The sequence below is a fragment of the Ammospiza caudacuta genome, chromosome Z (genome assembly GCF_027887145.1).
Source record: "Ammospiza caudacuta isolate bAmmCau1 chromosome Z, bAmmCau1.pri, whole genome shotgun sequence".
Classification (NCBI taxonomy): Eukaryota; Metazoa; Chordata; class Aves; order Passeriformes; family Passerellidae; genus Ammospiza; species Ammospiza caudacuta.
In genome coordinates this window covers 47,617,386-47,631,897 of record NC_080632.1, presented here as the reverse complement: position 1 = coordinate 47,631,897, position 14,512 = coordinate 47,617,386, and the positions used below count along the sequence as shown (strand labels likewise).

General features: G+C 41.7%; 1 protein-coding gene across 1 annotated transcript in view; it reads left to right on the top strand.

Moving 5' to 3' along the window:
- The window catches only part of MAST4 (microtubule associated serine/threonine kinase family member 4), a 103,057-nt gene extending 92,823 nt beyond the window's left edge, over positions 1-10,234 (top strand). Inside the window, exons 23-26 of the mRNA XM_058824326.1 lie at positions 302-424; positions 2,183-2,319; positions 2,935-3,116; positions 3,948-10,234. Of these exons, the coding sequence (XP_058680309.1) occupies positions 302-424; positions 2,183-2,319; positions 2,935-3,116; positions 3,948-7,828 (4,323 nt within the window). The 3' untranslated portion in view covers positions 7,829-10,234. The remainder of the gene's footprint in view (positions 1-301; positions 425-2,182; positions 2,320-2,934; positions 3,117-3,947) is intronic.
- Positions 10,235-14,512: the final 4,278 nt, after the last annotated feature.

Here is a 14,512-nt window from a genome sequence, read left to right as displayed (position 1 = left end):
GCAATGGGTAGTGAACCATCCCTTCTTACTATGCATGAAAACTCCCTATTTTGCAGAGCTTACTTAATACCTATAGCAACCAGCAGTGTTTCAGTGAGCTTTGAAACCATTCCAGGCCCCATATAAAGTTTGAGTAAGTAGGGGAGACTCATACAAAGTTGGAGTAAGTAGGAGATGGTGAAAGAGCTGAAGGTATTTTTCTTCTTTCCTTCCTTTACATAACTTAGTATCTCTAAGTTTCTTCATTGCCAACGGGTTTGGGGTTCATTTTGTGTATATTTTCTTCCTCTCTCTTTTTTAGAATGTGGAAGAAGGAGGTGCAGCTTACCAAGCAGGCTTAAAAGCTGGAGACCTGATTACTCATATTAATGGAGAGCCAGTGCATGGTCTTGTTCATACAGAAGTCATTGAATTGTTGTTAAAGGTAACTCTTGGACAGCTGGGATACTAAAGTGATTGCTGTTTTCACCACTGATGATGGGGTTATGCTTGATTTCTTGAGATTAGTTACTTAATTTTATTGTTCTTGGAAGTACAAACTCTAAGCTGCTCTTGCCATAGATCTGGAGAAGGGCCAATTACTTTCCTATATCGTGCATGATTTTAGTTTTTCTCCCATAGACTGGTAACGTTGAGAGATAGCTGAAGTAAATTCGAGGTAATGGCAAAAAAAGAGGTCTCTGTCTCTCAAAAAAATTGACCTTCTCAAGAATGTTATCGAATGCCTGCATCTTCCTCAAATAATTCAGGCTTTTGATGATGATGATACCTCTCATTTTTCTTCTTTAAAAGTGAAAATCAGGGAGGAAAAGTAAAACCAAAGAATATTAAATATTTGCCTGCTATACAGGAGGTTGCCTTTCATATTAGGGCCCAAAAGGTTTTTGTCTCATGTATACCGAGTTATGTCTGACAGAGCTTCTTCGATTAATGAAATTCTCATCCTGCAGCTGGACTTTCATGACTAATCTGTCACATTTTTCTCTTGTGGTTTTCTGAAGTCTGTCTTATTAGAAAGGCATAGTTTTTCCATGGAAACAAACAAACCACCCAATAAAAAGATAAAAAAACCCTTCTATTTTCTCTGTAGCTCATTGAATCTCAGTTTTCATGTAATCTTTCCAGTGTAAGCTAATGTAGGTCAGAATTACTTTAGACAGCTGTATATTTGCTTCCTATATTATTAACAATTTATGGTGTTATGTGCAGAGCTCAAAGTGAGTAGTCAGTTATAAAAGAAGTCCAAAAAAAGCACTGGAAGGCAGTGAGGTGATAGGGAAAAGATAAAGAGCTAAAGATGAAAAGTACACTGTTTCTTCAGTCTTTATTTTATTTCTCTGAAACCAGGAAGAACTTCCAAGTTTTCCAATTTTGAAAGAAATATGTAAGAGAAAATTCTATGACTTATGGCAGTCAGCTATGCACTCATTGTCTAGGTCAGATACAGAAAAAGAAACATGACAACCCTGCTCAATACTTAGAAGAGTAAACGCAAAACAAGAGATCATTGTTTATCTACAACTTAATATGTTGGGCTGTATCATAAATAAATTTGGGCTATTGCAATTTCTTTGAAAGGAAGTTCACTGTAGGGATATACAGTGCTGAGCAGAAGCTACAGATTTTTAAAACTAGCAGAAAATACTTTTTTTTTGAGTCATCTTTTTGTGTGATCAGTGCTAAAAAGCTTTGGGTAATCATACTTGTTAACCCTTTTGAACAAGATAAAAATGTGGTTTGGGATTGCCAGTGAAGATTTAATTTTTCTCCTTTGTTTCATCATTGTAACAGTTGGTGTCTTGAGATGTGAGTGGACCACTGTGCAGTTACAGCTGTTCTTTGTGGGAAAAAAAAATCAGGTTTTTCTGTAGAAGCTTCTATCTTGAAGTGTTCAGTCTTGGTTAATCCTTGGTGTCCTCCTGTCTGGCCACGATTACTGGAGTTACTCCTTGTCCTGGAGCTTGAATGGAGGAAGTTGGGAAATACGGCAGAATTTGAGAACTTCCCAATCCTCGTTTACTAACTATGCATGGCAATGTCTGCATAGGGTTCCCTGCAGAAACACCACTTTTTCTGGAGCTGATTCTCATTGCATTTGCATGTATGGTGTTCAGTGTAAGGCAAAGCTGTCTTGTGTAATTCGTATTACTGACACTTAAAGCATCTTCTTTCGTTTTGGCAGAGTGGCAACAAAGTCTCAGTAATGACAACTCCTTTTGAAAACACTTCCATCAAGACGGGACCTGCCAGACGGAACAGCTACAGGAGCCGAATGGTTAGGCGCAGTAAGAAGACGAAGAAGAAGGAGAGTTTAGAGAGGTGAGTAGTCCTTTGCTTTCACAGTGTGCCTGTCTGTACATAGCAATAAATTTAAAATATGAAGCTAATGCAGTTTTTTCTCATCTTCTGTATTGCTACCTTCTTTCTGAGATTGTGGCCTTCCAAATCTTGTTTTGTCTAAACTAGATCTGCAAAATAACTAAAAATAGTGCATAACTGAGGTTGCATCGTAATTTGGCTTTACTATATAATTTTGCACTTGTTTAATTAAACTTTTTTGTGCTAGTGCTTATCAGCATTTTTAATATGATACGTTCATATTTATTTTATAAATATGTTGCTAGTACTTTATAGATATTTCTTCAGTTTTGATAGGTTGCTAAATTTAGAAAATATAGATCTGTACTCATAAGGAGATAGACATTCTTCTGAAATATAGTAAATGTTAATATGAATAAAATTAGTTACAGTGTCTATCCCACCTGTTAATGAATCAGGATGCTTTCTAAACTTCCCAGTCTGCAGTGTGGTTTGCTTTCATGTAAAGATAGATTTACTATTTTCATAGTGTCAGCTTGCAAGAATTTTGCCTGTGCTGATAGTATCTTCTGTGCACCTTAACTTATGATTAATGCTGTGTTTTTCTCACACAAGGAGAAGATCTCTCTTTAAAAAGCTGGCAAAGCAACCCTCACCTCTTCTTCATACAAGCAGAAGCTTTTCCTGCCTGAACCGATCACTTTCTTCAGGGGAGAGCTTGCCTGGGTCTCCAACCCACAGCTTATCTCCTAGGTCTCCTACCCCAAGCTACCGTTCCACTCCTGATTTTCCATCAGGTGAGTGTGAAGCAGTGGAGAGCAGAGGAAAAGGACTGGAAGAGTACTGTACGTTTTGTGAGCCCCCACAGATCTGATATGCTCTCCTAAGAGCAGTCAGCTCCGGCAAGTATAATCATAGAACAACTGTTTTCTCTCTGGAAAAGGGAAACAGATTCCTGGTGCAAAACAAAAGGTGTTTTTATGATTCAGAAGCACCTAAAAAGCAGTTGTCTCTTAAGTTTGTCCTAGTTTAAAGTTCAGTCCAGTGGCTGAAAGTTGAATAATAAAAAGTCCATATTTGCAGCAAGAGAGAATTTTGCCTAAAAGATAAAAGAATGAAAGTGAGATAAAAGTTGCTACATAATGGAACTAGGATGGCACTCATGAATGCAGATTTATTGCTGAAAAGATTAGCTGAGTCCTAAAATATGCATCTCTCTAACTCCTAAAGGCCTGCCCCTTTTTTCTTCTTTAACTTCTGTCACAATTGTAGTGTGTACTGGAATTGACTGCTATTGTACAATCCCTTGGCAAAGGTAAATTATCTGGAAAGCCTTGATCATTGCTTTGAAGTGTCAGAAAGCATTAGTTATTCTATTTAAGTAAAAGCAAGAGATAACTTAAAGGGGATGATGGAAGAGAGAGAAAGGGAGAAACAGCATATGTAATTGGAATGATGCAGGTTTTGCAGCCTAAAACCTTTTCCACTTAAAACCTTCCAGATTTTGGAACACTGTAGTGGGAGACAGCACAGGGCTTTTGTTCTACTTCTCACTGAACATTTAGACAAGATAGAAAAAGTCTTGCTAATCGTATGTTTGTTTGCTTGGTTTTTTGTTCTTTTTGTAGGTACTAACTCTTCTCAGAGTAGCTCCCCTAGTTCCAGTGCTCCCAATTCTCCAGCTGGTTCAGGGCATATAAGACCCAGTACTCTTCATGGCTTGGGTCCGAAGCTTGGTGGGCAAAGATACAGATCAGGAAGGCGCAAATCAGCCGGCAGCATTCCCCTTTCTCCTCTCGCACGGACACCTTCTCCAACACCCCAGCCAACATCTCCTCAGCGATCTCCATCACCATTGCTGGGACATTCGATTGGAAATACAAAAATAGCTCAGTCTTTTCCTAGCAAAATGCACTCACCTCCAACTATTGTGAGGCATATTGTCAGGCCAAAGAGTGCAGAGCCACCAAGATCTCCACTGCTAAAGAGAGTTCAGTCTGAAGAGAAACTTGCACCCTCTTATGGCAGTGATAAAAAACACTTATGTTCACGAAAACACAGTCTGGAAGTGACCCAGGAAGAAGTGAATAGAGAGTTGTCTCAAAGAGATGTAACTCTGCAGAGCTTGGAGGAGAATGTTTGTGATGTGCCATCGCTCACACGAGTCAGGCCTGCAGAGCAGGGCTGCTTGAAACGACCCATCTCCCGAAAATTGGGTAGACAGGAATCCATTGATGAGCTAGACAGAGAGAAGCTGAAGGTCAAGGTAGTTATGAAAAAGCAAGATTTTGCTGAAAAAGCAAATGCTGCTATACATGAACCTAGCAGTGAACCAGAAATTCCCAATACCTTGAGACTGGAAGAAAGAGACAGAAAAGCATTCCAGAAGGTATTAGAAAGATCAAACCAGTTTGAAGCTAAAATTGTTACTGTAGAGACCCAGTCAGCTGGTGGCATATTCAAAGACACCCTTCAAAAGAATGCAAACTTGAGATCAAATGATGGTGTTGCTTTAGATGGACAGATGTTGTCTCATGGGCCTCCCCCTAATGAACTCAGTCATATTTCTTATGACTTCAAAAGAATTTCCCCTTCATGTACCCTGCAAGATGTGCTACCTCAGTCCTCTGACAAGATACTTAGTGGAAAGGGAGAAAACACAGATAAAATTGTACCAACAAAAGAATTTGTCAAATTTGAAAGATTAGATGGTAAACTTGCAAATATTGATTATCTCAGAAAGAAAATGTCTATTGAAGAAAAAGATGACAGTGTCTGTCCAGGGCTAAAACCTAAGATGACATCTAATGTTCATGAATGCCTTCAACTTAGTACAGGCAGACCTGTAAACATACAGCAGGACTCCACTGCAGTTGCAGATGGTAGAGCATTTATTGGCAGTGGACATGCTACTCAGATGAACTCAATTTCTTTTGTTCCTCTCAAGACCTTGAGTGGCCGAGCAGACATGAGTGTGGAAAAATCAGCCCTTATTTCTTCTGAAGCTCCTGTCAGAAAAAGTCCTTCAGAATATAAGCTTGATGGGAGGTCTGTTTCCTGTCTGAAGCCAATAGAAGGCACGCTAGACATTGCGTTACTTTCTGGGCCACAGGTTTCAAAGACTGAGCTGCCTTTGTGTGTGCTGCCAGAAGGACAGAGCACCAGCAGTGATGGAGGATCTCCTAAACCCCCTGTGCCACAAGGGAGTGGTGGGAAGGCAGAAATGGTGTCTCAGAAAGAGCAGTTGTTAAGTTACCCAAAATCTGGCAAAGTCAACATTGCAGAGCCTCAGGTCCTACAAGCAGGCAAGAGTTGTCCAAATCCACCACTTATCTCTGTGGCTACAGAAGTAGTGACAGAGAAAAAGGTTTCTAGTCCAGCCACTAAAGGCAGTATTTCTGTTGTTGAAGCTGTTCAGAAGAAAGATACCTCCCCTTCAAAACAAAAGGACTATTCAGTGGAGGTAAAGTCTTGTGTTACTCAAAGTCAGAGTTTTAAAACTACTCAAACATATTCCAAACCTTCTGCTGGCCAAAGCACTACTGAAAAGGCTGTAGGAAAAGAGAAGCAAACACAGAAAGAGTTGCCTGTCAAACAGCCAGTATCCCAGAGAGGTTGTGAGCCTATCCCTGCAAAAGTAGAAGTAATCAGGGAGTCGTCTATGAAGGTTTCTGTCTCTGACGTCCTGATAACAACCTGCTCCAAGAGCAGTGAAAAAAATTGTGCTGATTTTGCCATTCCACCTGAGATGCAGGGAAAAACACAGCCAGCTGGCCCCAAGGCACAACCTAAGGATGGCAGAGAATCACTGAAACAGCTAGGCAAAGATGACAGCAGTGTTTCTAAAAGTTTTGTGGAAAGGGAAGTAACCAAGCAGAAAGCTGAGTCTAAGAAAATTGTCACGGAGACAAAGAGTGACTCTCTTCCATCCAAATGGCCTGTGCAACCCTCAAGAGATTGCGATCATAAAATCGAGAAGTCTGCACCAGTTTCTTCTGTGCAGAAGGACAGTGCTAAAGACATGGGAAAGAAAGATCAGAAATCACTCACCGATATGAGGCTCCATAGTAGTGAGAGAGAGCAATCCAGCCAAGTTCCTCGGCAGCAACTTAACCCTTCAGGCTCCCCTGCTGTGAAAGAGGCAGTAAGCAGACACAGCACCACAGAAGTTCATGGAGGCATTCAAGAGCACTTGAAGCCTGCTGCCACCTGTGTGGAAAGCAGCAGCAATAAACCCAGGCCAGCCTCTGATACAAGTTCCTCCAAGTCTAAGTCTTTGGATAAACAGATGTTGTCACAAAAACCATGTTCTCCAGCCGTAAAAGAAAAAGAAATTGTTACTCAGATGTCTGCCAGCTCCCGGAAGGATGGAAAGCATGCCAGTAAAGGTGTCCTAGATCACCTTTCTCCTGCTCCAGGTTCTTCAAAAAGAGTGAACATTGAACATGTGCAGGCTGAAAGGCTTGTGGGTTTGGACCATGGCTCAGTCACCACCCTCCAAGTGAGCAGCACAGCCCCTGACACCAAACCCAAATCCTCTGCTGTGGGCCCACTTCCAGCAGGCCCAGAGAGTTCTAAGCAGATGCAGAGGCAAGAAGCAGCAAGCTTGGGGGAATCTGCTGATCAAAAGCAACTTCGTTTCAGTGAAAAACAAATGACCACTCCAAAGTTTTCCACTGTGAAAGGCTGTGTCTCACTGAATAAAGAGGCAGAGAGAAATCCTGGTAATGAGATGATCACTGCAGACAAAAGACCTGAAGGAAAAATATGCACTGACGCACTTTATGTTCAGCTTGACAGTGGGAAAGTGGAGCCTACCCTTTGTCTCACAACCTGTGATGTCAGAGGGAAAGGAGCAGAAAAGGCAACCACAAGTAGCAAAATCTCTCAAGATATAAAAGGGAAGGGACAAGTTAATCAGAAACAGCCAGAGGATGCAAACAAGCAGACTGCAATAAAACATCTGTCGGCTGCCAGTGGGCAAAGTTCTTGTCGTGCAGCTGCAACACTGGGAAAGCCACTGACTTGTTCATCCAATTTCTCTGAATGTAGACAGGAAGTATCTGTTTCATCTGTTTCAGCCAAAAGTGAGGCATCTTCAGCAAAGGTTAAGCCAGGCTCATCAGAGCTTCCTGCAACTTGCAAGGAACTAAGTAAGAAAAGCACCTCTTCCACAGGGAGCAGCAAGGCAGAAATGACTAAGAGTGTTTCACTGATGGCCTTGCACAGTGCCGCTATTGTAGCAGAAGCCCACCACCCTCCTTCAAACCTTGGGGGGAAACCTGGAAATCAAGAAAAGCCTCTTTTCGTTAACACTGTGGATGTAAAGGGAAAAGATGCTGTTCTGACTCAGCAGTCTGCTTCAAGAAAACAGAATGTCGGTAAAGATTTACCTAGGTCAGCAGCCACAGCTGACCGCCCTAACGCACTTTCAGATGACAAAGACTCAGCTCGGCAGCGTCGAGGAAAGGAAGTTTCCCGGAGCAGTGCTCACAAAAAAACCTGTTAACTCTAAGACGTGGCAAGTGTGTATTCAACACTAGCTGAAACAATTTCAATATGTTGTACTGCCTTTAAACCAGCACTGTGTCGTGTCTTTGTGCGGCAAAGCTTTCATGTCACTGAAGAAACAATACAAGGGGATATGTAAAGAGAGGACTTTTTTTCAAAATGCCTTTCCAATTGTAACCGGTAAAACTGTTACCACATAGTATTTGTACAAAAATACCTTTACAGCCTAGGACTGTTGAAAATACTTCTTCTGTAAATACTTAGCAATGTGTTTGGGGTTTGAATGTAGCATATATACTTTGCTGCTGGTTGCGTTGTTTACTCTTTCCCTTTTTAAGATAGTTGCTTTGCCACGTATTTGCCATACTCAAATATGAAACCAAATTACTAAAATTCAAGAGCTGGCATGGACATGCACAAGCATTGGTCTGACTGGGAACAAAGAAGGCCACATTTTTACTGACTAAAAATCCTAGACAGAGGCTAAAAAAAACTAGTACAGAATAATACGGTGATCTATTGTGAGTTTTTACATGTATTTTGAATAATCTGATTTTGATAGTACTGTACTTGGCTGACTGCTTCACCAGATCTAACACAAGAAGTAACTGCACCTCCCTGCTGTACAAAGTCTGAGTAGAGTAGGTGTCCTTAAAACTATGGGAAGACCACTTAAATATCAGGGCATCCCAGCAAGAGTTGTGTTCTCTGGTGAAATGATGGTTCTTGCCTTGTCTGTTGGGAGGGTATTGTGCGACTTTCACCCCAGACTAGGCTGAAATTCTGAAGCATGTGCCATGTGCTTAGTTTTTTGCTGCAATCCTCTCGAGTTCCTTGAGCTTTTTTAAATTCAGGCTCAGTGTGAGGCTCAAGTATAAGCACATGACTGGTAGTACTAGTATGTTCATCCCTGTTCTTAATACATTTAGAGAATACATATTATGGCATATAAGTCTGTTTAATTAGTGTAATACAGCTGGTAGCTGTTTTCTATTTTATGACAAGTAAAGTAAAAAGGAAAAATACACTTCAGTATCATATCCTCAGAAAAGTTTAGGCTATCTGACACATTTTCATACATAGCTGGGGCCTTATGTTGTAGACCTAACTTGCTGTTTTTAGCAAGTAATCCTGGGTTTCATATTCATTTTGAAATGCATTGAGTAGCTCCATACATTTCATAACATAATCTTTTTATTTGTATGCAAAAAAAAAAGTTCAATACTGTAATTATAAAAGAAGCATTTTCTAACAAAGGAACTTGTTGGAGCTATTTGGTGCTAGAATGTTACTGTCTTTTTACTTTTGCTAAGCCTTATTTAAATTTTGTATACAGTGGAACGTGTAGACTTTGATCATTTTTGTGTGGAGTATTCAGCTTGTTTTGAGGGATGAAAGGTAAAATTTGAAACGTGTACAGAAGCACTACGAAATACCCTTGCAGGCGCATGGGTTTTAATAATTGGGGATCAATAGAATGGTTGTTTTGCTTATTTCTATCTTCTGTAGCCACAGCAGAGCTAGGCCCCTACATTTTTCACCAGTGCTTATGGTTTGTCTTTCTGTCTCAAAAGCTAGAAAAATTTTTGTAAAAGCACAGTGTAATCTTGACTTGGAGACTTTTGTGACAACAGTGTGCAGAATTCATTTCCCTCTGCTGAAAACTTTATTATACTGATTTGTTGAGTTGGATTACAGCAAACCTGTAAGGAAAATCCAGTATCACAAACAACTCCTGATTTTACATGTGGCACTAGAACATTAATACTGCCTTTATGCATTCAGAAAGGAGCTAGTAAGCAGTGGATAATAATCTTTGAGAAGTCTTAAAAATAAAATGGTCTCGACATTTACAGTTCATCTGTGCTTTGGCAGTTAATACAAGTGAATGCTAATGCACTTCAAAATAACATTTCTGTCTGGGAGATACTTCCTGGTTTACAGTCTCTGCATTTTTTCAGCTATCCTCTTGTTTCTTTTAAAACCCATCTAGCTTTTGTTTACTGTATACCTCTATGAATATTTTGTATTATCACTTCTGACAAATAAGTTCTTTGCATTTTGGAAGTGTAACAGTGCATAAGCTTGTGTTTATGTAGTAACTGTTTGTTGATGTTTACCTTATAAGTGAGCTGTTAGAGATCCTCCTGCCTGTGTTCTTCTTGGTCAGTCTTAATGTGATTATAGATCTGATGTGTTCTTTTGTAGACTTCCTGCAGTAGATTTCTCAGCTTACAAAAAAAATTTAAAAGTTTAAAAAAATCGTTAGGGTCTGTGCAATAAAGTGTTTGCAGTCTTATTTTCTCTGACAAACTCCTTATGTATGTCATAATTGTTATATATTGTACACAGTTATTTATACTTATGCAGTTGCATAACATTGAAATAAAAATTCAGCATGAAATTGTTGTGTTAGCATTTTGTCTTGATCTGCTTTCACTGTTGTAATGTAAGACACATCTCTGCTCTACTCAGAGGCTGGCAGTTTAAGTAGTTTTTGGGGCCATCTCAAAAAAAATGGTCCACCCTTTAAGGCATGTGCTAGTGGAGGGTTTTGCGTGAGGAAATGCAGTTTGGTCTGGGGACAGAGGAGGTGTGCATGGCTGAGCATCTCATCTCAGGCCACGTCTGGATGCTCTGCTCTGCTCTTGGATAGGAAGTGTGGTGTGGGGGTGCATGACATAGCCTGACTGCTGGCTTCTGCAAAACTCATGTAATCATTTATTACTGTAGGAGCAGCACATATTAAAGTATACACCTCTTTACTTTTCTGCTACTCCTGACTCTGCAGAGCTGCCCTGCAGCTGGGAATTTGTGTTCACATACTATTATTGCATTGTTTTCTCTTTATTTTTCCTCTGTACAGCACTAAGTGCAGCAGTATTACAGCATCACTTTTGCTGCTTTTCTCTCTCATTTGAAACATACAGGTGAGGGGAAGCTGCAGTTCACCCCCAGCTTTTCCAGTTTGCCGCAGCCCACATGAAGGCAGATGGTCTTGAAAATCTGTTGTGCTGACGGGGGGTGATGGGTTGAGGAGAGAAGAGCAGGATCCAGCAGCTGAGGGAAGGCAAATGAGAAGAGTTGAGTGTTGGCTGTCTCATGCCTCTGCCAGCTGTGCTGTTCCATGGCTGTGGACAGCACAGTTGTCTCTGTCAGGAGAGGCATAGAAACCTGCATGCCCAGAGTGAGCCCCCAGAGTGTTGCCGGCCAGAGGAAAGGGGTGGTGTGTGGAGTTTGTGTTAAGGGGGAAGCTGGGAGAGATGGATTATCACTGTTATAGCTGGCATGGCCTGTCATCTTCACTTTTTCATCTTAGTTGGGATGGGAATGCTTCCATGGTCTGAAGAGGAACGAGAGCTCCCTCCTTCAGCACTGAACTCTCAGTTTGCTGAACGCCCTAGGCCCCTTATTGTAGTCTTGCACAGCCTGCCAGACTTCACAGAGACATCCAGCTTGATTTGGATCACAACTGAGAGGGCAGATCAGAAGGAAAAGATCTCAGGACAGGAAGATACTCGAGGGTGTGTGGATGGATATATGTCCCACTGCCTGCCTTGAGTTAGCAACAGTTTTTCTGTCCATTGACTCTATCTGTAATATAGTGTTGATTAGAACTGACAGATCAATCTCCCAGGTACCTGCCAAGGATGCATTTGAATGAACTGAGTGTAGGAATCACAGAATGGTTTCGGCTGGAAGGGACCTTAAAGTTCCGACCACCATGGTCAGGAAGCAATGCTAAAGGTTATAGTTCAAAAGGGAAAATTTGGGAGCATCAGGAGGAACTGAGAAGACTGCAGAGTAAGAAGACAGTACGGTGTAGTTGTGCATATCAAGCCCTAAGAAATGTATATTTGAAGAAAAGAGGATGTCCAAGGGATTTGCTAGGGAAAAATGTCTTCTGCTGCTGGAGGAAAAGAACTCCAAATTCTAATTTGTTTGACATGGGAAGTATAGTATAGATTGTTTGGGAAGGAACCTCACCTGTTCTTTTTCCAGGTACAGACAAGACCAGTGAATGAGAGAGAGAGTTCTTAAAAGACGTTCCATTGACTTCAGAGTATTTTGAAATTAACATATGTAGAAATTGGCCCACTCAGCCATCTTGTTCAGAGTAAAACGTCCCTTCAAAAATTGACTTGCATCTTACTGCGGGACCTTGCTTAAGCACAGTTAAGGAAAGAAGAACTTGACTCTTGAGTTCTGATTTGTCCTGATGAAATAAAGCTAAGTGCTTACCAGCCTGTGAAATAATGAAGATATGCTCGAGTTCCTTCTCTTTGCAAATAGTGATAAATTCTGTGTAGTGGCATTGAGTTGTACTGTGACTTTCAGGGATGTGTAGTCCAGGAGCTAGGGTGGTGACAAGCTGAATTTTGTTCAGCACCATTCACCTCAAACATTCCTCTTGTTCTCTCTGTGCTGGTTTCATATCCATATTTGGAAAAAACAAGAGATAAAAGGCATGACTGAAAGCTAGAGGAGTGCATCACATCAGAGCTTGACTAGGTACACAATTCTATAAGAAAAAAATCTATTGCCTCTTTCCATGTATATCCTTACTTAATAATCCCAGAAGATGAAATCTTTGAATTTAACAGTCTTAATATGTAATCTAGGACATTTTAGTGTATTACGTCCAGAGATAAATTTTCCTTCACAATAGTCAGTCCCTGTATTTAGGGTTTGTGTGTTCTGAAATATACAGCATATACTGTTCAGCATTGTTGACACAGTGTCTTACGAACCACATTTTTTCAGGCAAATAGAGCAGAGTAAAGCATGCTGTAAAGAAAAGAGCAAAATTAGAATACCTGAATATATGGTAATCTAAAACAAGTTGTGTGGGGGGCAAGGGATAGATTGCAAGAAAGCCTTTATACTCTGTGCAAATATATATGGCACAGGAAACACGTTTTGCCTTCTCAAACATCTCAGTTTTAACAGTAAGTGCACACCTGAGTCTACACCATGACACAGGATAGCATTTCAGAAACTAGTGGTGGTTAAATCCTGTGGTGGGCTCCCCAAACAGAAGGGCATTTCAGAATACCTTCCAGCACAACATGCAGTTTTCCCTCCAGTCATTGCTTTAGGTGGATCTCCCACAATTTTTACCTGATGCTTGTGCAATTTTTTTTTTGTGCCCTTGGAGTGTGTTATGCTCCCTTTAAATGCCAGTATTTGTCTAACACCTTCCTGAATGCACCATTCCAAGAGAGAAAGAAGTCTTTCTTCAGTGGAATACACTCTGGCAGTCATGCTGGATTTTTAAGATTTTGGAGGTTGCTCGTTTAACCAATTGGATTTGCAGAGTGAGAGGAAAATGCACCTTGAACCTTGGGCTGAGTTCAGGGATGTCCCTGCCTTGCTCCCAAGGTGCGCTCGGCTGGGGCAGCACGGTGTGCTCAGGGACAGCTCTGTCCTGGAGCTGAGCCCTTGCAGAGGGACAGGCAGCCCGTGCAGCTTCATGTGGGGCAGCTGGACCACAGCCCCTGCCCATTGCATCAGGAGGAGTCTTCAGCAGCCACGTGAACAGGGACCAGCACTACAGAGGCAACATTTTAGTATGCTAAATCCAGGAGTGTTTGTAGGCAGCTGGAGAAGAGCAGCAAACGCCTCTCTCTCCCTGTGTGCCCTCGGGCAGCACGCAGCTGTGAAGGCAGGAGGAGGAGAAACTGAGGGCTAGGGCAGTGATGGATGTGGTTCAAAGGCATCTAAAAGCTGCAAAAATGCATATTGCATGAGTCTGATGTGCTAACAGGTAGTAGAAGAGGCTTTTCAAATGAGAAGTATTTCTTACTGGAGAAGATCAATCTGGGATCTTGTCAGCAGTATCATCAGAAATGAGCAAAAACTTTCTAGTCCAGCAGGAACCTTTAAAATTTTAGCTCGTCAGCATGTTAGAGAGGAAAATGTTGAGGAAATGCCTTTGGACAGTAGCTGAAGCTGAATGTGGAGTTCTGCATGGGAACTCCGTGTTGGGAAAGAGTTGGCCTCCCACATCTCTGAGAGCAGCTCCAGCCTGACGCAGCAGGAGTGGTACTGGGCCAGCTCCCCGTGGTGCATGTTCCAGGAGACAGGAGGGTCGTACCACCAGCAAAGTTCTGTCTGCCCATCAAGGTAAGCCTGTTACAGAAGTACCAAGTAAGCATAAATGACTTTATGGTGGTACAGGGAGATGAGTAGACCTGGCAAGCTCCCATTAGATCCTGGTCGAATGCACATACTCTGCCTTACTCTGGGTTTATTCACATGTGACGGCAGAGAAAGCAATTTGGCTTTATATAAATAAGTCTTTATTCCTGCCTAGTTGCTGCATATCAATTGCAGCAGGGACCATTGTCTCTGAATTCACCCAGGGATGCACACCAGGAGCAGCACAAAGTAGCTGCTGACACCAGGAGCGCCTGTGGGATGAGGTTGTCCAGTGCTCTGCTCCCTTTGCAGCCTCTGGTTTTCTCACCTGGGCTGCAGCTGAAAGGAGCAGTCCACTCCAGGCTGGCAAAGGCTCATACCTGTCGGCATTGCCCTGTGCAAGCAAGCAGAGCATTGGACCCACAGATTAGACCCACAAATCTACAGTTTTACGGTGAAAGATCATTCTGTCGTCACCTACTGTGGAGTTTAGAAAACAGCACAGGAGCAGGGCCTGCCTCAGGCTGAAAGATGGATAGAC